The sequence below is a fragment of the Petromyzon marinus genome, chromosome 7, assembly GCF_048934315.1.
Source record: "Petromyzon marinus isolate PM22_M1 ecotype Great Lakes invasive population chromosome 7, UKy_Petmar_22M1.pri1.0, whole genome shotgun sequence".
In the NCBI taxonomy this organism is placed as follows: Eukaryota; Metazoa; Chordata; class Hyperoartia; order Petromyzontiformes; family Petromyzontidae; genus Petromyzon; species Petromyzon marinus.
Window position 1 is genome coordinate 7,880,904 of NC_133673.1, and position 27,883 is coordinate 7,908,786.

At 42.3% G+C, this 27,883-nt stretch overlaps 1 protein-coding gene across 2 annotated transcripts in view; it reads left to right on the forward strand.

Moving 5' to 3' along the window:
* The window catches only part of TNPO3 (transportin 3), a 71,857-nt gene that overhangs the window by 8,449 nt on the left and 35,525 nt on the right, over positions 1-27,883 (forward strand). For both annotated transcript variants that reach the window (XM_032948923.2, XM_032948922.2), the window contains exons 3-12: positions 922-995; positions 3,417-3,573; positions 14,494-14,637; positions 17,556-17,731; positions 19,319-19,457; positions 20,298-20,444; positions 22,042-22,149; positions 23,268-23,359; positions 25,645-25,784; positions 26,865-27,056. In XM_032948923.2, the coding sequence (XP_032804814.1) occupies positions 922-995; positions 3,417-3,573; positions 14,494-14,637; positions 17,556-17,731; positions 19,319-19,457; positions 20,298-20,444; positions 22,042-22,149; positions 23,268-23,359; positions 25,645-25,784; positions 26,865-27,056 (1,369 nt within the window). The remainder of the gene's footprint in view (positions 1-921; positions 996-3,416; positions 3,574-14,493; positions 14,638-17,555; positions 17,732-19,318; positions 19,458-20,297; positions 20,445-22,041; positions 22,150-23,267; positions 23,360-25,644; positions 25,785-26,864; positions 27,057-27,883) is intronic.

Consider the following 27,883-nt stretch of genomic DNA (forward strand, 5'->3'; position numbering starts at 1 on the left):
TAAATGTAAATCGATTATTGTACATGTGTTAATCACATATAATTCATAAGGTAATTATGATGAAAGTTTTTTTGCATGAAAACTCATGGCATCAACTTTCACTTAAATATGTCCGTAGTTATATAATATACATAGCTCCCTTCATCAAGACAACCTGAGAACACAGCACTTAAAAGATAATATCATGGACTGTTTTTCAAATCTTGTAATGTTTGTCGTTGGTGAGGTTTGCATTGTATTATTTGAAGAAAACGTCAAGAGTAATTTCAAACTCAATGCACTATCTCTTCCTCACAGCAGACAGTGAAATGGGGAGAGAATGGCCGTACTTAACAGCATAAATTATGGATTTCATTAATGTCCATGAAAATGTTTGTGAATTCCAATGATTACGGCTATTGAGCTGGTATGGGGTACATGTTTGCCTGTAAAAAACTTTTGCTGTTTTAAATGTGAAACAGCATTTAGCCTAAGAAGTCTAAATATATTTTTGCGTGGGTACTGCTCATGATAACATAGTGTGTGTTTTTATTAACGGTTGCATGACGAAAAGAGTTTTATGTTATGTACATCGGTGCACAAAAAGTCGGCAAAATTTTTCATTATTCATTAAGTAATATGTCATAACCTCAGTTTTAAAAGTTTTGTTTCCAGTTACATTGCCCATCATATTGTGCCAGTTGTTTTTGTCTGTTCACAGAACTTATTCCAAAAGGGCATTTTTTACTGCTTGAAGTACCTGCTTAACTTCAATAAACGAGGCGTAACAAAACATAAAAAAATACTCTAATCCCTGAACATGATTTGTGGACTTCCACGATTGTGTTCCAGTGTAACGCATGCTTTTTGCCAGAGTCTGCGGATTGTGTTGTCATGTTTTGTGTGGTTGTCCTCATGGAATTTTTTTGTTTTAATCCCCAGCTGGCACTGGCGATAGCAGACCTGGCGCTGCAGATGGCAACTTGGAAGGGCTGCGTGCAGACCCTTATAGAAAAGTAAGTTTGGAGCCAAGATGACACAAGTGTGGTTCGTGAAATGCAAACGCATGGGAAGTGAATTTGCCACCCTTCATATTACATAAAAAAAAATATAATGATTGTGAAATAGTGGTGATTTAACCCAGAAATTGCTCATACAGCAACCCCATGCTCAAGTCATCAAATCACGCTGATTCTTAACACATACAGTGAGGGAAAAAAGTATTTGATCCCCTGCTGATTTTGTACGTTTGCCCACTGACAAAGAAATGATCAGTCTATATTTTTAATGGTAGGTTTATTTGAACAGTGAGAGACAGAATAACAACAACAAAATCCAGAGAAACGCATGTTTAAAATGTTATAAATTGATTGCATTTGAATGAGGGAAATAAGTATTTGACCCCCTCTCAATCAGAAAGATTTCTGGCTCCCGGGTGTCTTTTATACGGGTAACGAGCTGAGATTAGGAGCACACTCTTAAAGGGAGTGCTCCTAATCTCAGCTTGTTACCTGTATAAAAGACACCTGTCCACAGAATCAATCAATCAGATTCCAAACTCTTCACCATGGCCAAGACCAAAGAGCTCTCCAAGGATGTCAGGGATAAGATTGTAGACCTACACAAGGCTGGAATGGGCTACAAGACCATTGCCAAGCAGCTTGGTGAGAAGGTGATAACAGTTGGTGCGATTATTCGCAAATGGAAGAAACACAAAATAACTGTCAATCTCCCTCGGCCTGGGGCTCCATGCAAGATCTCACCTCGTGGAGTTGCAATGATCATGAGAACAGTGAGGAATCAGCCTAGAACTACACGGGAGGATCTTGTAAATGATCTCAAGGCAGCTGGGACCATAGTCACCAAGAAAACAATTGGTAACACACTAGGCCGTGAAGGACTGAAATCATGCAGCGCCCGCAAGGTCCCCCTGCTCAAGAAAGCACATATACATGCCCGTCTGAAGTTTGCCATTGAACATCTGAATGGTTTGGAGGACAACTGGGTGAAAGTGTTGTGGTCAGATGAGACCAAAATGGATCTCTTTGGCATCAACTCAACTCGCCGTGTTTGGAGGAGGAGGAATGCTGCCTATGACCCCAAGAACACCATCCCCACCGTCAAACATGGAGGTGGAAACATGCTTTGGGGGTGTTTTTCTGCTAAGGGGACAGGACAACTTCACCGCATCAAAGGGACGATGGACGGGGCCATGCACCGTCAAATCTTGGGTGGGAACCTCCTTCCCTCAGCCAGGGCATTGAAAATGGGTCGTGGATGGGTATTCCAGCATGACAATGACCCAAAACACACGGCCAAGGCAACAAAGTAGTGGCTCAAGGAGAAGTACATTAAGGTCCTTGAGTGGCCTAGCCAGTCTCCAGACCTTAATCCCATAGAAATCTGTGGAGGGAGCTGAAGGTTCGAGTTGCCAAACGTCAGCCTCGAAACCTTAATGACTTGGAGAAGATCTGCAAAGAGGAGGACAAAATTCCTCCTGAGATGTGTGCAAACCTGGTGGCCAACTACAAGAAACGTCTGACTTCTGTGATTGCCAACAAGGGTTTTGCCACCAAGTACTAAGTCATGTTTTGCAGAGGGGTCAAATACTTATTTCCCCCATTAAAATGCAAATCAATTTATAACATTTTTGACATGCGTTTTACTGGATTTTGTTGTTATTCTGTCTCTCACTGTTCAAATAAACCGACCAATAAAAATATAGACTGATCATTTCTTTGTCAGTGGGCAAACGTACAAAATCAGCAGGGGATCAAATACTTTTTTCCCCTCACTGTATATTAATTGAAAGTTTATAATGTAATTAAGATGCTTTCTCAGCATGTACATTTTATGACGTGGGTCTTTACTACATTAAACACCAGTCAATGGCATGTGGGTGTTTGGCAAGCATTGGTGCAGAGGTTGTGCACTTGGCGACGATCTCACCTGGCTTTATTCAGTTCTCTACTGAGACATCAGTAGCATATGGTATTCCAACCTGTCCTGAGATTCACCTAGATAGGCTGATCCTTAAAATAGTTTCTAGTCAGTGTAGTAACATCAGCATGGTGTGGGAGGCAAATTGGCTCGGAATGGTGTTAGCCCATACCATCTAGTCACATGCCTTGCTGTTCTTTGTCGGTCCTAAACAGCGTTGCCTTTACAACCTCCAAAACTCAAAGGGGACATTGTGTTTGTCCCCTATGTTGTCAGTAGAGGGCAGTGCAGCAGAGCCCATTGCACAACACTGCCTAACTTCACCACCCCATACTTACCAGCGTTGTGAAGAATGACCAGACAACACCAAAGACAACTACGGCTTGGGGAGACCCTCATCCGGCGGTGGAATTGATGCTAAGGCCGTTCGTGTGTGTGTGCGCGCGCGCGCAGCTCATTTAGTTGCTGTCACGCACTTGTGTTTATCGCCGAGCCAGGTACGGCAACGATGTGTCGTCGCTGCCCTTCCTGCTGGAGATCCTGACGGTGCTGCCCGAGGAAGTGCACAGCCGTTCACTGCGCATCGGTGCCAATCGCCGCACGGAGATCATCGAAGAGCTGGCCTACCATTCGGCTGTGGTGGTCACCTTGCTGGTGAGGGACCCTCCTACTTCATTTTTTTTTTTATTTATCCAGGGCGTAATGGTTACCACACTGGACTTGCGATCCAGAGATTGCTGGCTAAGTTCTTCTGGCATGGCAGTTAAAATAAATCGCCCCAACTCTGTCCACCAAGCAGTATAAATGGGGACGACGTCACGGTTATTTGATTGGCTGGTTGACTAACTAGTGTGAAGAGTTGGCCAATTACTCTCAAGAATGGAGGCACTTCCGTCAGTCGTGGTGTGAGCAAAGCAGAGCTGGACCTTTAATCTCTTCCCCAATTTTGTTCTGATTGTGCTATTGGATTCATGTTATGCGACGAAGATTCAATTCGGATCTCCTGCAGGGCATTATACTGCCCTTCATGTTCGAGAACAGCTCACAGAAGTCGATATAACACAGCTACCTCTTGAGATCCCTTCAAGTGATGTCTGGTCCAGTAGATGGCAGCACTTTCCTACCTGCATTTCCTCCGATAGCAATGTTCATCGCACAACAAACCAATATTTTGTAATTCTCAAAGCAATATGAAGTGCATAACCAAATTTATATTTTTTTACGTATGCAGTCATTGCTAACAAGGTTGAGACCATACATTTACCATACTTGAGAACTCGGGGTCATAACAAGCGGCTGTATATATTTGTACCCAGTATTTTAGCGATGCCAGCTCGGCATTCTGACCTTTTAGCCACATTGCTACCTCCCTTGTGTAAGGTTAACCCTGGGCGTTTACTACGGCTATCTTTATTGCGTTCATCCACCCAGTGACCTGCCTCTTCCATTATACAGGAAGGTTTGTCTATTGTTCATTAAGACAAGTATTTTTTGGTTTGTTGATAATGTTCTTGTGAGGGCAAAGTTTGAGAGTTATGTTTGGAAATATTAATTATATTATTTTTAAAAAACTTGCCGAATGATGACTTGTGTGCAGTATGCCAAAGTTTGCAGTCCTGTATGGCACTGAAGATTGCTATGCTATTAAAGAAGAGCATAAACTAAAGTCCTCTCTTCCTTCCAGATGTTAATATGCCTTGGTAATTTTTTTTCTTAGAAGTAGGATAGCTCAGAGTTGCTCTTTCATGTTACATTCTCAAAATATAATTCCCATCAAGTGTGGCAGTTTGCATGAACCAACACTGCTGGTAAATGAAAGCACTTAATTTATCTGTGAAATTCACAAAATAAATGTTCCCACTGAAGGTGTGATTTAACCTGATGTAGGCCTAAGTTGGGCAGCCTCCCGTGTTGGCTATTTATGGTTTCATACCAGCAGTGGCTGTTGATAGTATCAAGTGTGCTGCTGAATTGTCCCCAGCATGTTTAAGCTGATTAAGGTTTCCAGATCGCATTCTGTAGCCTTGTTTGCAAATTATTTCGGTGGAAACCTATAGCAACCTCATTGACATAAAAGGAAGTGTGTGCTATGTGTGTATTCCCTGTGGGGGATAGGAGTCATATTTCCATTGCACTGCGTTCAGCTCATCTACAAGCTGTAACAATGTTCAGACAAAGGGTGCTGGTTAATTGGGTCATGGCCCTGGCAAATTAAAGAGGTCCACACTGCTCTAGAAAGGTCGTTTTGTGAGCACAACAGTTTGAAGGCTAATTGGGACACCAGACTCGTCACGCATAAAGGGCAGGTGCCATTTGAGATGCTGTGCGTCTGAAAGGACCAGGGCTGAGATTTTTGCCAGAGTCAGGAACACAACCTTTTAAAGGTGTTCAGCAAAGCCTGCCCTCACATGAAGCCTGCCCTGTCTACCCTTTCATTGCCAACTCTGCTCGTACTTTCAAAGGACACGTTGACATATCCAGGAAGAAAAGAAACTAACAGCAAACACCTACTGTTAAGGGTGCTTTCTCCTGTGTGCGTAAACAAATGTCAATGTTTTATTATTTGGCTATCACTCGTGGAAGGGAATGTTATTTTTCAATCATTGTGTCCAGTAGATTTCAGGCTCCTTGGCATTGGCCAGAGCACTCATAATCTATGTTGTAGCAGCCACACCGTTTTTTAGGGAGGGGGGGGGGTGGAAAGTACATTGTTGTGTATGCAGTGGCATGTGACATTGGTGGATGACCTCGGCCAAGGCTCTATAAGAAGTGTGTGCAGGAACTGTCGTGCAGCAGGGAAGAACATGAACAAAATAATTACAAAACAGTTTTTGCCCCAATTGGTGCCAATTAAACGCACTGCACTTGATGAGTGCTGTGTGTTTTTGTCACGCTCGTGTTCGCCAAGCATTAGCAGAAGGATGGTGTAGGAATTAGCCCAGAGCCTTGGCAGTGAACCTTTTGCTCATGGCTAAAGCCGTGGACGTCACTGCCCTAACCGCTTGGGATGTTGTCTTCCTCGGTCATTTGATTTATCCATTGTTTAAAACATAGCATTGGCTGCTTTGTCAAAAACATCACAGATTTGTGGAAATAATCCCGTGAAAATAGTTGTATTTTGGGCTGCTCCCTTGAAGCACTATGGTACTTTGGGCAAATGTTTTGTGACTTTTTATTCTTCTTAAATATCTTTACATGAGGTCTAAAGTACACCATAAATCTTTTGCAAGGAGCCCATATGTCACGTAATCAACCGTTGTCTATCCATTGCTAGATGGCACCATCCTCAAGGCCCGTGCTCTGCTACCTTTTATCTGATTCCTGTGCCTTAACCGATCTCATTGCTCTATGTCGCCGATGGCCGTCCTCTTCGGCGCGTTCTCTCCTTTGGCTGCCGTTCCATCACCAGTCTTGTCTATCATCCCATCTAGCATTGTGTCCTGCTCGAGCCAATTTATTTAGTTGTCATGATCGGTTTAACACGTAGGCTATCGCGACCAATATTAATAATAAACGTTTTTGGGTTATATCGCGTTATTTATAAATGTGTCACAACCCTCCACCACCCGACACGGCCATTCAGTTAAAAATATGTCACGTTGATAAAAGACAAATCGTTCACTACTTTAGCCGACCGGTGTGTTGAAGAGTGAATCCACAACATTTACAATTTTTGAGTATGATGTTTCGCTGGTAATTACATCCAGCATCATTGGGCAATTTACCAGAATAGTGAAGCCCTCCACCTGCTCCCGGTCTTAAATGGAGCAGCAGGGTGACGTCATCATTTAACCCAGTCAGATGCAGAGATCAGAGGCGGAGAGGGGGGGTATTATATAATAGATTAGTAATCAATTGTTATTTATTATGATGTCTCTGAATTTTGTTTGTTCCATGTGCAGTGTGTTACTCTTTCTATCTCTGTAATTTAAACCGTGCACCTGTCTAAGCTTCTTTGCTGGCAAATTTACCGAGTGAAAATGTTTTTCTTCAGACGCTTTGCTGTGCTGCTTTTCATTATCACGCTCGGCTTGATCCAAAGGTACTGCTCTTGTTCTCCTGTTACCAAGCCGTAGTTAAGAGAGAATCTACAAAGTAATATCCAGGATTTTAAAAAACAAAAACCGCCATAGCATTTGTAGAGACACTCCCAGTGGGGCTTTCATATATCCCCATTGAAGCAGCTGAATTAACTCGGACTTTAGGTCTTTGTGTCAGGATTGCGTGCTTAGAATGGGTCGAGGGAAAGAAACCTGTACCAACACTGATGCGCCCGATTTTTATCGGTAGCCCCTCGCCGTGCAGACACATGCACTTTATCTCCCCCTAAGCTTGTTTTCATTTCGTGCCTTTCTAAATGTAGTTGGCCAGGATGGGAGCCAACATTGTGATACCTGCTACGGTCCCGAATATTTCGCACGTCTGCGTTGACACAGGGCATCGGGCCGGCTTTGGCGCCTTCTGCCGAGCGCATTCACCGGGCACAAGTATTTCCCGCCATGCCAAGCGAGCGTGAACAAAAAAAATCCGCTTCTGACACAGGGTCCCATTCAAAGAGTGGCTCCGAGAGATATTCTGACTACGCCAAAGCTGTCATCAGACGGGCTTTCACAGTAAGCCGGTTGAGTGTTTTGACGGGCTTCCAGAGGTTTGAACTGCGGTGAACTGCGCTGGCATGTGGTGCTGCCTCTGGCTGGCCAGTACCTCTCCTTGACCACCTGGGCACATGAACGTTGTCCATAGCATAAAAACTCAGGTTGCCGTGATATGGCCATATTGTTATATCGTATGATGTAAGATTCACAATGATCGTGAAATCCGTTTTCCAAAATATCGTCATTGTGATTACATTGCTCATAAAACATTTCTTAAACATTATTTTCAGACGAAATCTTTAGGAAAATACTAAAACCATAATTAAGTCTGTAATTAAATTGTAGAATGTTTTCTTGTGAAATTAATGGCATGGCGATTGTGACGTAATAACTATTTAATTGTTTGCAACTAACAAAATGTTTGGTTGTAAGCGTTTTAGATCGTAAGGTTGTAAGTAATTAGGCTACTTATGGCAGGCTTACATTGAGTGAACTGCAGTTGAATAATTTTTCAGTCACCATTTGTACTGGAAATGCAGCAAAAGCACAACCACAGTGCATTAAAATTGTGGGATGCAGTTACGAAGTTATGGAAAACCGATTTTGCGATAACCATCATATTGTGAAATTTGATATCGTTTCGTGAAAAATGATATCGCAGGCAGGCCCAGTGGAAACAACTGCGACTTACTGAGTGCTTGCCAGCAGCTGGGCGTCGGTGCTGTCGTACGCATGTGCGTCAGTGTTTCGGCTTACGTGCGTGTGGCGGGCTTGTGTTTATTGAGGAGGCCCTACATGAGTGCTCGATAAGTGAAGAAGGGCAGTTTTCGAGTGTTTTCTCGAGAGGCCTTTTTTGGAAGTTTACCTAAATATAGCGCGTGTATTATATTGCAACATTGTGGTTTTGCTCGTGATGATACACAGGATAAGGAAAATTCAGAAGAAAAGTTATTTTCTTTCGCTGATCTGATGAGAAATTGTAATTTTTGTTACAATTGTTTTGAATTAATGAACACATACTGGCTGGCATTGAAGCACAAAAGGGATTGACGGAAAGCATATTCAGCCACGTTTTTGAAAGCAAATAAATGTGCAATATGCATGCAGTGTTTGTGTTTATGCAACGTTTTACTTTCGAGTAATTTAATTGCAGGTAATAACACAAGACAGCAATTGTCTGCAACATTTTGCAAGGTTCCTCAAACTGCTTGGCAAATGTTAAAGAAAATATTTGTCTTTATATTGTGAACTTAGCCTTTGGCCTCAAGGTCAAAGGATAATCGGTGGTGTCATGACCGGGCAAGCTGTAATAATTATTTTTTGTGCAACATGGCAAGGTCATACAGCTTCCAGCAACCTAATGTCATAATCAGCATTTTGTTAAATACTTTCACCTGCACTTTGGCCCTTTCCAATGCCATTGATTTTTAAGACACTATAAACGTAGTGATATTTAACCACGGATGAAAAGCCAGACCAGTGCAATTTTTCAGCAGGGCATGCAGTACTACAAGCCAATGTTCTGCAGGCTAAAGCATACCCATGTCTCCAGTAAGCGACGAGCTTTGTTTTAAATGACTGAAAATGTTAGTTAGACGAGAGTTGGCTCTGAGGAAGACCTGAAGCACCCAGCAAAACATTGAACACTGCTTCCACACTGAAATCCACAGCGAATTTGAGACTGGATTGTGTGGAGTGTGATACTAAAGCCTATATAACTTAGAATGGCATATAAATGTAGTCCACGTTGTTTACATATCCTGGGAGCAGTGGTTGTGAACCTGATGATCTGCGTTTAATTCACAGATATGGCTAACATGCGTGGTGAGTGATGTCTGAACTGGTGCTGAGCCCCTCTAAATTCCCTTGACGTGTGGAAAGTATTTCATCCAGCAGTGGATTGAAAAGTAAATAATTATATTGTGTGGGTTCTGTGGCTGTAAATGATGTTTTTTTATTATATTGTGTGGGTGCTGAGCATTGGCATGAATTACTTACAGATAGCCCCCAGTCAAGCACCTTATCCAAATTGTAATTATTGGGGTTTGTTACATTTTGTAGTTATTGTTACCGCTTGAAAATCAATGGGTATTGAGTCTCCTCTTAATTAAATGTTTCCACTTGAGTGATCCACGTAATTTTTCTGTGAATTGGACGAATGTTGCGTGTTCACACTGGGAGAGGGTGGGACTGAATTGGAGAAGAGTGGGTTACATAATCAAGTGTGGGCATGGCCGTGGTAGTAAGCCAGTAGTGTCGTGTGGTAAAGTTGTGTTCCCAATCCGGTGTGCGCTGTTCTCATGACTCATCATGTAAGAGCCAGAGGAATGTGATCGGTTGAATAATTTATCAGTTGCATGATGTATTCTGTTTGGATTGCCATTTGGAGGAGCTGATTAAAAGCCATACATTTCATACTAAGGTGAACCTTAAATATTTATAGTAAATTATTATATACAACATATTTAAGCTTGGAAACGAATGCCTTTGTAATCACAGTTTATGCTGTAGTGGAACACTCTGTGATTGTTGGAATTATTTCCCCTGATGTAGCGCTGGAAAACAGATCGTAGCCATATGCACTTTAATTATTACAAAACGTTATTGACATTGTTCTGTTCAAAATATATTTTATGAACAGCGAGCATGAATTTTACGTGCATAGTGTATGGGATGCTTTTAGGAATACATTTTTGCATTGAGTAATGGCACAAATCAGATTTTGTAAAGGAAAAGCTTGGGCAGTGAAGGAAAGTTTTCCATTAGATACTTAAAATCACTCGGGCAGTGAGGACAGATGTGGTGCTTGTGCTGAAAGCATAAAGCATTGGTGTGTGTGCGTATATATGAGCTGAATAAGCACAGAACTAATTCAACACTGTTTGTTTTCCTTCACATGAACAGTGCCTGGTCTTTCCAGTTTGCCAGTGAGTTTTGGCTGATGCACTTCGTAAAAGTTGCATGGGAGAGCATTGATCAGTCATTCACTCTTCAGTCGTCAAAAAAAAACCCCTTCCACGGGAATGGCGAAAGCTGTTTTGATTGACTTGGTAATCAGAATGACGTTACATATGAGCTTTGGAAGGCACCTGTAAATGATATTAAGCACCCTTGGAATGATTATTGTGAAGTAATCAAATATCCTGTGTTTACTCATTGTTTTTTTCGGTAAAGTCACGTATGTAGAAATACAATAAAATTATATTAAAACAAAAAACAATCACGACGTTTCGATCGCAACGCAAGCGATCTTCATCAGGTGTCAAGAACAAATCACGGAGGTAAATACAACAAAAAGATGAGAGACGAGAATGCAACAAACCTGAAAAAACATTATGTGAAGCACATCCAGTCAGGCCAACAACACAGTTAGACACTTCCTGGTGGACCACGAATTTCAGAAGAGTGTTAAATTTCGTGTTCAACCTTTGGATTGCACATAACAGCATAGATAGAATGAAAAATACGAGGTACACGGTCAGTAGAAATACATATACAAGTACACCAAGAGGTAAGGAGGGAGGAAAGACGGACAGGGAGGCAGAGAGAGAGGGGGGGGGCGGAGGTATGAACAGAAGCTTAAATAGGAAATACGGTTGGAGGGGGGGAGGGGCCAGAGCGAGAGCGGCAGGTCAAACACGCACATCTTACACATACAAAACGGCAGCTCAAAAAAGGACCACCTCTTGTAAATACAAAACGGCAGCTCAAAAAGGGCACATCTTACACATAATTACAACGGTAACTCCCCCGTAGAAGTTTGATAATAAAGTATTAAAGCTTTTGTGACTGCATAAAATTACTCATTGGTTTTTTCGGTAAAGTCACGTATGTAGAAATACAATAAAATTATATTAAAACAAAAAACAATCACGACGTTTCGATCACAACGCAAGCGATCTTCATCAGGTGTCAAGAACAAATCACGGAGGTGAACACAACAAAAAGATGAGAGACGAGAATTCAACAAACCTGAAAAAACATTATGTGAAGCACATCCAGTCAGGCCAACAACACAGTTAGACACTTCCTGGCGAACCACGAATTTCAGAAGAGTGTTAAATTTCGTGTTCAACCTTTGGATTGCACATACCAGCATAGATAGAATGAAAAATACGAGGTACACGGTCAGTAGAAATACATATACAAGTCCACCAAGAGGTAAGGAGGGAGGAAAGACGGACAGGGAGGCAGAGAGGGGGGGGGGTCAGAGGGATGAACAGAAGCTTAAATAGGAAATACGGTTGGAGGGGGGGAGGGGCCAGAGAACTTCTACGGGGAAGTTACCGTTGTAATTATGTGTAAGATGTGCCCCTTTTTGAGCTGCCGTTTTGTATTCACAAGAGGTGGTCATTTTTTGAGCTGCCGTTTTGTATTCACAAGAGGTGGTCATTTTTTGAGCTGCCGTTTTGTATTTACAAGAGGTGGTCCTTTTTTGAGCTGCCGTTTTGTATGTGTAAGATGTGCGTGTTTGAGCTGCCGCCCCCCCTCTCTCTCTGCCTCCCTGTCCATCTTTCCTCCCTCCTTACCTCTTGGTGGACTTGTATATGTATTTCTACTGACCGTGTACCTCGTATTTTTCATTCTATCTATGCTGGTATGTGCAATCCAAAGGTTGAACACGAAATTTAACACTTCTGAAATTCGTGGTTCCTGCCAGGAAGTGTCTAACTGTGTTGTTGGCCTGACTGGATGTGCTTCACATAATGTTTTTTCAGGTTTGTTGAATTCTCGTCTCTCATCTTCTTGTTGTATTTACCTCCGTGATTTGTTCTTGACACCTGATGAAGATCGCTTGCGTTGTGATCGAAACGTCGTGATTGTTTTTTGTTTTAATATAATTTTATTGTTTTTCTACATACGTGACTTTACCGAAAAAAACAATGAGTCATTTTATGCAGTCACGAAAGCTTTAATATCGTGTGTTTAATTAGAAGAATTAAAATAATTATTTCATAGTGCATATTTATTTACACTTTTTTTAGTGATACTGCGTCGCAGTGGTGTACAAGCACAAATGAAAAAAGCCAAGACATTCACCAATAACACTGATGTAATATGGAGAAGGGACATTGCCTGAAATGTCACCTATTATATGTTTTTTCCTTTTAAGAAATGGAATTATTGAGTTTTGTGTATATTGATTGAAAGTTAAATTACAACATTGCAGTATTTGTTGATTATCTAATTTCACAGTTTCTGAGGAGTGTTTTTGAAGTTGAGTGTTTACGTAATTGATAATAATGAATTACAGACTTTTCTAAATCCACTACTAGTAGGTCTCCCAACACTTTTTGGTCATGGAGGGGTTGGTCGGTGAAGGCCAAGTTCCCATATCACTCGTCACTGGGTTCACAGTGCAGGGTACCAATCGCACAAACCCCTCTCCCCACCTCTCTTCACCCAGCATTATATATAATGCTGGTCGCGAAAGCCTACGTGTTAAACTGATTATATATAATGCTTCATTACTTCACTTGAAGTACGTTGGTTAGAGGTGGTGGTGAGGACAACAGGGAAGCGAAAAGCCCTTTCTCATTCCCATTACGAACGCGACCCATGCTTTGTCCTTCCTGGCCTCATCGGCCTGACCCTTTGACGCCGAACAGTTGGAAGCCATCATCAAGCCCTACACCTTGTGAGTGCAGCATGGGCCCTGCACATGTTGACGGCTCATTTTCCGAATTTCATTCTTGCAGGAACAAACTGGAGCTTGGAAAGTCACTTATCACGTGCAATATTTTAAAGTGTCACCTTTACTCTTCCAAATACAAGCGTACAAAGATTTTGATAACTTGGATAATTTCCCGACATTTGCCTTAAATATCCCCTTCAGATTTGGTGCATGCCATAAACTATTTCCTTAATCTATGCAAGCAAACGTTTCCAAAATAGCATCGTACTTCGTGTTCCAATTTTGTTAAACTTTTCCTGCATCATGTGACCTGAATCTATAATGTCCACCGTTTAGTCATGCCAGGGTATTGGTTACATGATGTCGATGCTACATAGATGTGGGCCGGAGTGTTTTTTGTTTTTATAAAGACGAGTCACGGGTGGAGATGGGTCCATTTGGGTAGCAAAGTGCTGTTGGTTTGCAGATTGACTGCCCTTTTCAAAGGCACTTAACATCCAAGTCGCAGCAAAGGCAGAGTAGGACATCTGATTTTGGCATTTGTCCATGTATTAGGTTCAAATGCTTGATTTTCTCATGAGAACATTGCCATGGATTTAACCATGAGCCAAAGGGATAACAGCTGTGTTTTTATTAAGAAGATTCTGTTAAGAAAGATTTGAGAGCCGGTTGAGCTTCAGTACTGAAAGGAAACGTGTAACAATTCCAAATGCCAGGTTATCCATGGTCATACCAGATGCACTGCTTGGGATAAAATTAGCAATATTGTGCCAGTGGTTTACTCTCGGCCAACTACAAAGCGACCATTCCAGGAGGTATTTTGGCCTTGTCCATCATTACCTGAAATTTGTGGGTGTTTAGTGTCTAAACCTTCGTTTATTCATACAAATGTGTTTTTTTTTCTGGCTGCATAATTCAACAGCTTGGTGTAATGTTTGCGTCACCCGTCTTAAATCAGCCTGGCTAGGTGAATGGAACCTCAGCTGGCGCACGTGCGTCCTGCGGATTTGACTGTGTGGACGTGACACTCCCTCCCTCGTCCTCTTCCTACTAAAGTTCTATCCATCTACCCAGCTCAATTTTACCTATCTTTTGCCCCTCCCCATCCTTTTCTACCTAACCATGTATCTATCTACCTATTTACCTACCTGCCACTATATCTACCTACCTATATATCTTCTTACGTACCTACCTATATATCACTCGGTGCTCATCATCTTCTACCTATCTACCTACCTTTCACTGCATCTGAATACCCATCTACCTTCTTACTTACGTATCCACCTTCCCACTCAACCATCCTCCGTCCCTCCCTTGTCTCGCCGTGTCTCCCTGCGTGTACAGGCGGCGTGTGCCGAAAACTGTGGCTCGGACGAGAAGACGCTCGTGAAGGTGTTTCGCTGCCTGGCCAGCTGGTTTAACTTGGCCGTGCTTGACTGTCACTTCATGGCCAACAACAAACTGCTGCTCATCCTCTTCCAAGTGCTGGTATTCTTCCCATGCCTTGCCGTTCAATTACGTGCCGGTCAGAATTATATCGTCAGCAGTGTCTTCATCGGGGTGGATCTGTGCAGGCATTCATCGAATTCTATTTATTTCTAAGCTTCACGACACAAACATCAAATTGTGGGTGTAAATAAAGGATGTTTTTTTAATGTAGGTATGTTGAGTTCACATGACCCTACAGCTACCATTCACTACGCTCACTGCAGTGTTATAGAAATCTTTATTCAATCGAATCATGGCTTTGAATTATAGCAATCCATCGATTTTATGGGATGTCAGTTGGTAAAATCATATAAACAATTATATTGGTGTAGCAACTCGGCACGTTGCCTGTCACCACCTGGTTTCTTAAAGTACCACGTAACATAGCGTGGATGCGATTTTTCAATTCGTAGTTAATACATAATTCTGGAGGCACGTGACCATAAAGCTAAATGTAAAAATAAAAGTATTTTCACATTTGCTTAAAGCAAAATAGTTCAATCATTCTTTTAAAATGTACAATTAGCCAATCGGAGAGCAATCAGCACGGCATTGTGCAGCTCAGGATCCAGGATTGTATTAATAATCATCTCACCATCAGTCATGATCAATCTGCTGCTGGATGAGATGTTCCCTATCTGCTACCATCTCTCATGAGAGATTAAAATAATAATGGTAGTTGAAATGATCATGATGCAAATAAACAATATTCATATAACTAAATACATGTGTTATCTAAAACCGTGATGCTACAACTATAGAAAAACACCTTCCACATCACCAAAAAAGTCACACATTGGGGTGAGAAGGTAAGAAATGTTTGACGCGTTTGATTTTAGTGTACTCTGGATTGATTGACACGGTGAGAACATTGTGTTCCGCTTGGCCGATCAATCACTTACATGTGACTTCATTATCAGGTAGCTGTGCAGTTCAGTTTAGGACACAAAGCAGGTGGAGTGACTTCTGTGGGAGGGCTCACAGACCTTAATCAAATGCAATACAATACACCTGATAATGATGCTCATATGTAAGTGGAATAAGACAAAATATTTTTGAAGAAACCAACCAAAACTAAAAGTAGGTGGCAGCCTGGTTTATGCCTTGAGCAGATGTGGGATTGTCTTTGCATGGGCAGTTAATCCCTTGTAGAGCAAAGGGCACACATGCAAGTATGTTCACCGTATGACACGCGTGACAGGCCAGGCTCATGCCTGCAAGGGTTCAATTGAATTCTCCAGCGGTAAACAACAAAGGGACCTGTCTCATATCCACCTGAGGCACAGAGCGTAGGTGAATGGCAGTTGTCGCCTTGCTTAGAGTCACTGGCAGCGCCTTGGTTGACTCCCGACTGCAAGGACACAGGGCACCGTTCAGCATTGCATGATAACTGCAGTTGAATTGAATGTAACTTAGAATGTGCCATATAAGTGAATTAAATGAGGTTACATTTTATTTAATTAAGAGCTATATTGGTTGAATTAATGCGTCCTATTGGTGCCCATTTATTAGATAATATTTATAGAACTCGCTCGGGGTGAAATCTTGGTAATTGGTGCCCACACATGCATGAGTGTGTGTTCATTTATATTAAAAGGAGCATGGAATTTGGCACTTATGCGTGCCAAGGCAGAATAACTACAATTACTCTGTGTGCTTGTGTATATATTTCAAATGTTAAAAATGAAGTGAAGCATATATATTTATGATACATGTTGCATATACGTTGGGTGTTATACTCTATACGAGTTGATTGGCGTGATGTGGCACGATGAATGGGTGATGAGGCTGCAATGCCAGGGGACTGAAATTGCTCATCTATAGAGAAAGTATTGAGGCTGGCAGATTCTCCTTGTGAAGCAACCCAGAATACATTTTCATTGAGAGGCCACAATTACACGTATTTCCAACTAATTGCAACCACTTTTGACTTATGGCCACAGGTAATATGGGCTTACATGCGTTATCCGAACTTAGGGCTAGCACCCCCTTAAGTCACCTCAGCCTTATATTCGTATCTGTTGCACTGGGAATACAAAGGCTTGTTAATTGTATTTTTACCCTTTTATCTGGCAACAAAAATGACACCTTTTTTACAAGGAGTCATGTTTGCATTGACCACTGCCTGCGGTCGGAATGCAAACAAAAAACACAACTCTGATAAAGTATGCACTGGCCTTGAAATTGATTGGTCCACACCCGAGACAGCTTTCCTTAGAGCCTAGTCTCGCATGGTGTTGGACCAGATGATGCCAAAAGGCCAGTTTTGTTGCCAGATAAAATGGTTAAAAAACAATCATATTTTGCTACTGGCAAAGGAGGTTCCAATGGCAGTTGAGCTTGTTGCTAGTTAAACCATCCCCTCATGTGCCAGCCTTAATAAGTACTTGCTTGAAAGCATTTGTCCCAGCAGCCTGTGTTACTTTATGGAAGAGCTTTTGTCTTTGTGTGCATGCCCAGCAACTGCATTCCCAAGCAAATTGGCCAGGTAGATGGGTCTAAATAGGCATGGCATGGGCCAGAGAGCAATATGGACTGATATGGTGCAGGAAGATGGGGAGATTAGTAGACTTGTTAAGAGCTGGTATAATTAGTATCAAGATCTGCCTCTAGAGAAGTAGGCAAATACAATATGCAACTGAGCAATTGGAGCTGCCGCCCTCCAGCAATAATTAATGATGTGGGAGTGACGCTGAACAATGATACAGCAAGATGTCACAATGGGAGTCGTCTTAAGTAAGTGTAACCAATAACACCTGGGTCTGTACAATGACCTGCCAGTGCGCCTTCAGAATTTCATGTACTCTCAATATATTGAGCCTGGCACAAGCGCCATGGGGAAATCACTGTCGCTTAGGCGGCAAGTGGTGTTTTTTGTTGTTAAATACACACGTTCGCTTAAATGTGTGTTGCTGCAGCAACACGACCAGGCCCCAAGCGCGCTGCACGAGGCGGCTTGCGACTGCCTGTGCTCAGCCCTCTACGGACTGGAGAACGTGCACACAGAGCTGCCGCTCGCCACGCAGCTCTTCGAGGGGGTCATGACTCTGCAGAACGGCTACCACATGGCGGTGGCGCGTGAGGACCTCGACAAGTGAGATGCGGAGAAGGGTGCCTACTTGGCGAAACTTAAACACACAGTGCCGTAGACGAACGTCTGTTTGGGTCGCGATGCCTGGCTCTCATCAAACGCGTGTTCCCGAGTAATCTCTTGCTCTGCCAAAATATAAGTGTCCGTTGAAAATGAAGGCTTGATGTGCTTGTATGCACAAAAAGGAATGCAGGTTCTAAGTTATGATTAATTGGTCTAATGGTGAGATGTTAACTGGTTATGATCTATGACTGAGATGGGAATGTAGCATTCCCTTTGAGTCCAAATGTTTCTACCCGTTGCTCAATCCCTCGGTCCCTTCTACCTCTTCGTCCCTCTATATTCGTCTCCACCATGTCACCCACTTCCCTCCCCACCATATGTCACCCACTTCCCTCCCCACATTTCAAACCATTTTTTTTTTATCTTTCTCACGTCTCAGCCTCACTCTCATTATTTCCACTTTCCCCATCTCAGTCTCTCTTGCCTTTCCATAATCTTCCCACTGCTCATCGCTTTCCCTTGCTCTCTTTCTATTCTACTCTTTCCTCTCCGTTTCACACACTTTCACTCACCCCCTGCCCCTCACCTCTCCGTGCCACTCCGTCTCCATCTTCCTCCCTCATCTCCCTCTATCGTATTTGCACGGAATACACGTACGGGGCGGAGGGTGGGTGGGAAGGAGGCGTGAAGATGTCCGTGCAATCCACAAGCCCGGCTCAACGCCTTGGGGATGCAGGTGACGTCACCACGCTGATGTGCGCGGTGACATCACCATCGCACATGCACATTTACCCGTGTACCAGCCAGCAATACATTTTTCTAATATGATACAGAATAATAATAATGAACACTTGGTAATTGCCTCTGGCCAAATCAGCCGGAATTAATCAAATCCCATCAGATCTTTCCATCTAAACAGTATTGAGCCTGCATAGTGCTTTGATGGACAACCTGAATGAATTACCAGAGGTTATAGGCTGCTGTGGGCTCTGTTGTGTACTGCACTTCTATGCTCCCATGTGTGCAGCATGCCTTCATCAGCTTGCGCTGACCAGCATTGTAAATTCAGATTAAAGAACCCCCACGACCCACGCAACATGGGGAGGCCCTCATCCAGCAGTGGATTTACAAACGGGATTTGCATGCACAAATGCACATTGTGCAGCACAATAATTCGGCAATGAGCATTCATAATGATGGGCATTTGGTAAACAAAGACGAATACAATAATCCCCTGTTTAGCCTGGTTAGACTGTTGGGGCAAGTGCTGTTAGCGAGCACCTATGAAGGCTGGCACTATACATGAGGAGGTAGGTGGCCAGCACCACTCCCAGACCGCCTTTGTCTCTGCAGTGGCGATGTTTACACACCACACAGAGTAGTCATTTGAGGTCGAATCGACCTAGGGGAGGCCCAGGACTTGTTCTGCTATTCGTTACTGGTGTTGGCCATGAGCGGGAATTGAACTCGGGTTGCCGGGTTCGTAGCGCAGTGCGCTAACCGCTACACTATGTTGTGGTAAACATTACCGCAGACAAAAACAGAGACCTTTTCTGCATCATCTGACGCATGACATGTCTCGCGCAGGGCCTTGAACTACTGCCGGGTTTTCACGGAGCTGGCGGAGACATTCCTGGAGATGATCGTGCTGTCACCGGGGCACGGCCTGGGCAACCTGTGGACCCTAGACATGCTGCTGACCTGCGCTGGGCACTGCCAATACGAGGTCTGAAAAATGCAGACGCTGAGAAACGCACACGCCTGAAATAACCTTTCTTTTGAGGCCACAGCTCCAGCCATGGGCTGGTTCCACATTCTTGACTTTTATTGTTTCCAACGAAATGCAAACACATGCTTGCTTACCTGTGTACATCAAGCTTCATAGCTCATCCGATTCCTCCACTAGACTAAATAAACATTTGGATTAAATCTGTAATGCATTGCTTTGTGACTCGGGTCTTAAGAAGGCTCTTGGTCTCAACCAATGGGCTTTCGTTTGATTTCAATGGTGATTTAACGATAGGGTTGCCAATTCTGGATATATATTTTTTTCTCACTCCAACTTGATGTTACAATGTCATTAATTGTACTGTTCAACCCGATCACAAGATCAAGCCATCGTATCATTGTGTGGGTGTAAAGATTGTTAAAAAATAAAAGTTAAGAAAAGAAGAATGTAATAAATATTATTTTGGGCTAAGTTTGCAGTGGTGCATGAGCACATAATGAAACCTTTCCATTTTGGAAACGTGACCCTCTTTTATATATGCATTTACCTTCTGTTATTGGTGAATGTGGTGATTATTTCACATTATGAGAGTGAGTAATTGTCCATGTAAAAAAAGTAATTGGACATCAGTTGATACAACGTTGCGAATTTGTTATTGTTCCGCAAAGTTGTACATTATTGTATGTATTGTTATTTTATTCAAATATTTAACTAGCAGATTGCAAGTCATCGACTTGTATGCTTGTTTGCATGTGTTTGTGCGCATATGACCGTGTTTGTCCATCCCTTTGGCCTTGTTTGTGTGTAAATGTGGTTGGACATGCGCATGTGTTCCAGGTGGCGGAGATCACTTTTAACCTGTGGTACCGGCTCTGCGAGCAGCTCTTCCAGCTCAAGGATAACGACCTGAACGCTGTGTTCCGGCCGTACGCACAGCGCCTGATACACGCGCTCTGCCGGCACTGCCAGATGGACCCTGACCACGTAAGTGGCACCACCGCCGCCACGGCCGCTACCTCTCCCGCTCCCCTGGCCCTCGCGCTTTTACCCTGAACTGAACCATGCTGAACTTTTCAGTTATTCCGTAGACCCACGTGCTCATCAACAACTGTTGTACAATAATTTACAAGGTTAGAGTTTTAGTTGCTTATTTTATTTTTTTAGAACAATCATCCAAGCAAAAAATAATTCGACTTTTTTTTGGAAAAAAATTGGCTGCAATGGGTAGACTCGACCACTAATTAATGCCTGCACCAAAACTATTTTTTCGTGTAGTCTGTCAAAAATTTCAGATCTAAGAATAAAAAAATATATTTTGCATTGATTGCCCATGTGTTTTGGAAGTTAGAGTGCATATAAAAGCCTCTTGAAGGAATCTCGGAAGTAGGTCTGTTGGATCACCTTCTACAGGCCATTCTTTAACACAGGGTGCAGTGCTCTGAGAAAGCTGAATGGACACTTCATGTTTTGATATAATACCCATCAGACATCTGAAAGAATTAGGAAAACAAAATATAAAAAGGTCAACCATATTATGACTTGGATGACTGCAGAAAATGTCTTACTCTCCAGTGTACTCCTCTATGTGAAAACTCATTAAATGGCCTATAATGCATGAATATATAGAGAATTGCAGGATAGCTCACTGCCCTGCTGCCTTTCCTGCTTTAGTGTGGTTACGCGTGCCTGAGATGTTCTTTATATTAAAGAGTGACCGAATACTGTGCACATTACAAGTTGAAATTATTATTGTGTAATTACAGTTGTCAGAATCTCCCTTGCTTGAAAAATCATGAATGTCAATTGGCAATACTCTAATGAGTCCTTTAATAGTGAATTAAAAATGGCAAACCATTGGGACTACATTTTCACCATGACAAAAGTTAATTTTCATTCGACTTTTTCGCTAAAACATACCAATATGGCAAAACAGATTTAATTTGATAAATTTGTCAAGATGGTAACCTAGTTCTAGATGACGAATATTTTTAGACACATGAACACCAATTTGACTTGGAGTGGTCTTCACCTGAGTGGCCTTGAGCTGCAACTTGCCATGTATGTATGTATGTTTAACTTATTTCGCACTTTACATAGCCAACTACGTTAATTGTGGTGCTGCCTGTCTGCCTTGTGGTCGTCTACCCCCTATTTGCATATTGTTTTGAGATGTGGTCAAATAAAATGCTTAGCAAATTTAAGTTGTAATTGCTGGAACGGTGCTGAGCTCAGCATTTATCTGCAACGCAAATAGGTCGAGTGTGAGAAACGAGTGTTGCAGATATGATTAAGCTAAAAAGGGATTGCTGTGTATGAAGTGTCCAGGAAGCAGGATGGCTGATTACCGAGAAGGGCATTAGAATGGTCTCCATGAGTACCTGCGACCAAAGGGAAAACCTAAGACCAGACGGTAGGGTACTGTTGGGTTAGATCTGTAGAGGTCGTGTTCCTACTGTGCAGCACCTGCAGGATCTGGCAGAAGATAGAAAACTTCGGTGGGATGTGGGGTGACGACATTGGTTTTGAGCATGCTGACCTTTTTATCTTGAGCGCGATGGTGGTGCACGATATCTTCGAACAGGAAGGGGTTCCGGACGAAGCGGATGACTTTTGGGAGTTTCGCCTGCGTGTGTCGGACCTCGTAAAGGATGTCATCTTCTTAGTTGGCCCGGCTGAGTGTTTCGCTCAGGTTTGTTGCGCGTGTATGCGGTTATGGCTTTTTTATGGTTTGGAAATATTTATGCGCAAGCTGGAACCATAAACATGATGTACGGTGACAGTTTTACAGGCAGAAGCACGTTGTGGTGTTGGAAAGCTCAAATGTATTCAATTGCTTCCTTGAAATGATGCAGTCACAGGAACAGGACATTATTGCATGTAATCGTGGTAAATATTGAGTTCATGCCTTTACCAGCTGAGTGTTTCATGCGTGTGATGATGTGTGATTTGTAGGATTGCACTTCACTCTGTGGGCGGTGATGTTACTCAAATAACTTAAAGAGTTCATTTAAATATGGTCTCTTCATGAAGGTTCTACACTTGAACTGAGCCCACAGAGAATGCATTAAATGACCAGCTTTTACATATAGATCTCTCAACAGTTAATGCATAGACAATTGGTACTTCCATGTAAATCACTTAATTGGCGATTATAATTGCCATTCTTATACAAGATGAACATTAAAGTTCACTGAGTACCATTTAGCCTGCAATACTTTATTTACCCCACATGTATTATAGGGCAAGAAACACAGAATATGTGGAAATACAGTACTGTATATTAATTTCTTAAGTGTGCTTTAATTTATCCAGAAAATTTGAGTTATAAAAATGCGTGCATTGATTTATCCATCCATAACTATTGATTCTTCAGCCTGCGATAAATACATTATATTGTTTGTTACATTATGTTTAATTATGCTTTGATTAATATATATTGTATTTAATTCGTTTACCTGACCGCTGCAGCCAACCATGATCACAACACTGCATCAATTATATATGTTTTGAAATTAACTCCATGAAATTATTCTGTAAAGTTGCGACTGAATCGTGGGTATGGTTTGTATGGGTAGTATTTAAATACATTTTTAACATTCCTTAAATGCCTTGAAAGTGTCATGCCTTCACAAATTATATGTTTGGCCAAAGTCAGTTTTTTTAAGCTAAAATTGTACAATAACACACGCTCGGCTATTTTGTTTCAATAACCATAGTTTATACAATTATACTGTACATTGAATGCAGTATGTGTGTTTACATAGAACTTATTAAAGTGCATACTTGTGATTTCTTGATCCGGTACAGCTCTTTGCCACCCTGAAGGACTCGAACCCTCCTTGGGAAGTCACGGAGGCCGTGCTCTTCATCATGTCTGCCATCGGAAAAAGCATTGACTCGTAAGTGAGCCGTCCTGTCCTGCCCTCTCTCCAAACGCCCGAGCCTCTGTGTTATGCATGCTGGGTCAAGCAGGCGCCCCTCCTGCCTGGGTGGTCTAGTGGCAGCATTCTTAGTTATGAAACGAAAGACATGAGTGTGGAGACACTTGTGAGTCCAGGTTTTTTTTACTGGTGTCATTTATGCTGCTGTTGGCATATCACACAAACTTCAGTAGCTCTCTATCCAAAAGATAATAGATAAACATTTTTAAAGTAATGTTCTTTTTTATTTCCATCCACAGAGACCTTTCATATCGGCCGAAGGACATGTACTTACTTACTGGTGTGAATTTAGAATCTTAGACGGAAATTATTGCATTTTTTTCAATAACCGTGGCATTTTTTAATAATGCTAATTATACATCTAAAACGCTGATTCTCAAATGCTGCCACTGCACCATTGGTGCCCAAAAATGTCAACAAACAATTAAAATTAGTTGCAAAAGCTTGCATATAATGTCCAAAGGTCTAACTGGAGGGGAAAAAATAGCAACCATGTAAATTTAATTACAATTCAGTCAGTACACTGAACTCTAAGTTATTTGCACATAAGCTTAAAATATGTTTCCGTTTTATTGTCATAGCGTTTGTGGTGTGAATACGGAAATGGCACAATTTTTAAAAATTATGCACTGTGCAGATGTCGCTGTTTAAAACAGGCAGATATCATGAAGTGCCTTGGAAAGGCCCATTTTGCCTGTGTGGTCCCGGGCAGCCTGTCTCGGTGGCTCTGTCAGTCCATTTGAATCTGTAGTTTTCGTCATCTTCTGAGCAGATTTATATTTGACGGTGCATTGTGGCCCGAGTGACTCAAGTCCACGACTTTTGGAATGCTCGAGTCCTCCACACGGCTTTTCTACACCCCGGCCCTAGATTCTGCGCCCAAGACAAACCACGCCGTCAAATGTAATCGGACAAATGTTTAAATATTTATCACAGTGTACATCCTGCTCGGAGGGCTGCCACTACTACCATAACGTTGTGAGCCCCCCTATGGAGTTTTTTTGTTATTTCATTACCCTTGTCTCCCTTTTGGAGTCATATCCATAAAATTTAATTTAAGCCGAGAGCTTAACATCTACAATGCAACATTGGTGTATACATATGCTGCGTAGTAAACGAGAGTAAGCCAAAGCTTTTTTTACTGCGGGCACACGATTGTTTGGTTAAATTGTAACGGCATTCAAGTAAAGTGGTGTGTTTTCCACATTGTTATTGATCAAAACTGACCTTAACTGTCTTGACTCTTATATTTTTCAGAGCCATAAGCCATTTTTAGCACATGCCTGACTTTCCTCTTAAAAAACAGCAACAACATTATTTTCAACTGGTGTCAATGATTCAACCTCTAAATGTTTCAGTAAAAGGGTGCTGTGGCTGTCTTAAGATATATAGGTAAAGTCACGTAGATAGAAAATAAAACATATTTTCTATCTACGTGACTTTCCCGAAAGAACCAAAGAGTATGAATTCCTGCAGTCCCGAAAGCCTAAAAATTAAGATATATAGGAATTATCAAGTTCTGTCGAAAACAACATTTTGGTGAGGGTGCACTTGTGTATTTAAGACTTTCTGATTGTACAAGAAAGCTTGTTCGTGACCCACAAGGGACCTATTTTCCTTTTGACGTCACTTTGTTTAGTGTGACATGCCAGCAGACAAATGTGGTCTAGGTCACTGATGCTTTTTTATCAGTCATTAAAGCAAAAAGCAGGATTGCTAAGTCTACACGCTAAGTCGCAGCATGTGATATTCTGTACTTGAAATAATACAGCGCCAGATGAGAATTAAACATCAGCCTCTTTAATCTCCCAGACAATGCTGATGAAAGCCTTTTAGCCGAAAATGTGCCCGAGGTGCTCTTTCTTTTTGGCAGACCCCATAATTCCCTTGTGTTTTCATTAATGGCAATCACATCGTCTGTACAATCAGTGCCTTTGTTTAGAATGATGGGAGTACCCATCGAGATTTCATGTCCATTTTAACAAGGGACACCTGGCATATGAAGCACAACAAATACTAATTTACAACAGAGAATCAGTGGAATTGGTGTGTCCTCTTAAAATGTTTTATTTCAATTATCGGTGCCACCTGGTGTCAGCGTGGTAGGTTCCTCCTCGCACAGACTCCCATCGTTGTTGATCACTGTGGGATAGTAAAAAAATTACCTTGACCTACAAGGGGTTTTGTGGGGGTGCAACTGCCTGTCAGTGGGTGTAACGGTTGTTTTGTGATTGCGTGTGCAGAGATAATGCGCAGACTCTGGCGGAGGTGATGCAGGCCGTGGTGACACTGCCGGATGATGCACACCTCGCCGTGCAGTACACGAGCATACAGCTGGTCGGCGAGCTGGGAGACTTCATTGACCGCAACCCGCACTTCCTGGGTAAGATGAGCGATTAGACTGGGGGTTGCGCATGGTTTGATGTTCTCTCGGGTTCTCTGTCTCAATGACGGGTCCATGGCTCCAAGCTTCTTTTATTCCGTCTGATCCTGCTACACCTTCTTAACCTTGCAACTCTGCACTCAGCGCTTGGGCTCTCGAATTGTAACTTGGAAAGGAGCGTTGAGACGATGCTCACTTGCCTTATTCTACAGTGTTATAGGCGACACAATCACCGAATGCGGTTGAATGTTCTTACCAGAAATGACGTTAACGATATAAAAATACAATGAAGGGCACAATAATTGCAATTAATACGGAAGTTGTCACTAAATACGCGTGACATTAAACTGAAATGAGATGTATAAATATATATGTTTAAACTTAAATGCTTTGGCAAATATGTACTTTTTTCCCCATTGTGAGCTTCCATCTGCTTTGAGTTTGTAGTAGGTGGTTATGTACGGCCTCGTAACAGCAGGAACCAGTTACGCGAGACACACAGGGAGCAGTCGGCTACTGTGAGTGTGCCTAAACAGATTGCCGAGCATTGATTGTGATGGGGAAACGGACCACCAGGAGGACATTTTTTATTGCTGGTGCACTATTGAACAGAGATGTAATATGAAATAAATAATAGGTCTTGTACATACCTAGGCTGTGTGTTCTAGGCTGTCTGGCATGAATTTGTTGCGTAGTTCATGAGAACTAATATTTTATAATCCCAGGCGAGCACTTGTTTATGGCACTGGTAACGTCATTGCAATGTCACTCCTGTGTGTTGTAATACATCAATGCAGTGACTGCTGTGGTGGCTGTGCCTCACCGTACACAATAATCTTTCCCATTTAATGACGTTGGAAAGCATGACCTTATACAAAACATTTAACACCAAAGGATCAATACATCATCTTTTGTGTGCAAATTTGCGTAGAGTATTTAATGGCTACTTCATAGGGTTAAAGATAATGGACAAGGCTGCAGTTGATTTTTTTTTAAATGTTTGGAAATATTTGTCATTTGTTGTTGGAGTTATTTGCCATTCAACATCTTGCATAACCCGGACACTATGCGTGCATGCAGAGCCGGTGCTGAACTTCTTGACCAAGGGCCTGCGGCAGAAGGAGCTGGCGTCCGCGGCTGCGTCGGCCGTGCAGAGCGTTTGCTCGGCGTGCCGCGACCACATGGCCGTGCACTTTGAGGGGCTCCTGCAGATCGCGCGCTCCATCGACACCCTCGGCCTGTCGCACGAGTCTGCCATCGGCCTGCTCAAGGGTGCGTGCACTTGACGCAATACTGCCTGCCCCTGTCTTCTCCAAAAAAAAAAACGTTTCACCTGCCATCACCAATGACTGCATTGCATCAAATTCTGGCACTTCACTTTTTCTCGCTAAATTCCAGCACTGAAAATTTGAATATCGCTTTTTGGATATCATGCGATGAACGTTACTGTTATATGCGGAGCAGATGGGGAAGTGTAGCTCTCTGCTGTGTGGAGCAGAGTTCACGGAGGGATTTCAGAGGGAGCTCTGTTGGGTGTCTGCTCCTGTGGGCCATTCTATAACATGAAGTTGCACTGCACTGGTGGAGATCTGCATGGTTGCTTGGTCTCATGAAATGATGCCAATAGCACAGTCGGGATAAAATTGGGAGAAATTATGAAAAAGACATGTAACCTGCCAATGCTTATATTTTACACTGTTAATGAGAAGATTGCAAAAGTTTGCAGGTAATATTTTTTTTAATTTGGGAAACAGCGGCTGAGTCCATCCAAAAATAGATGATCCTGAGATTTGATGCTGTTCTCTTAGCGCTTTCAAATGATACACTAATTTTGCCTATAAACAGCTTTTGACGTGTCTGCAGGAGCCATCTCAATTTACATTAACTTTCCATGCAACAAAACATGTGTTGAAGGACATGTCGGTCTGGACTGTGTTTGCAAGTGGTTTTGTTTAAACAAAAAAGCCCCTACATTTGCTGCGAGTATATTTATTAACTCAAGGTACCACTATGTTATGCTACGCGCGATGTCTTAAGCTGCTGATATAGCAATGAATTACTTTGCGGTCGACTTAACATTGTAGATGTGGATGTGTGTT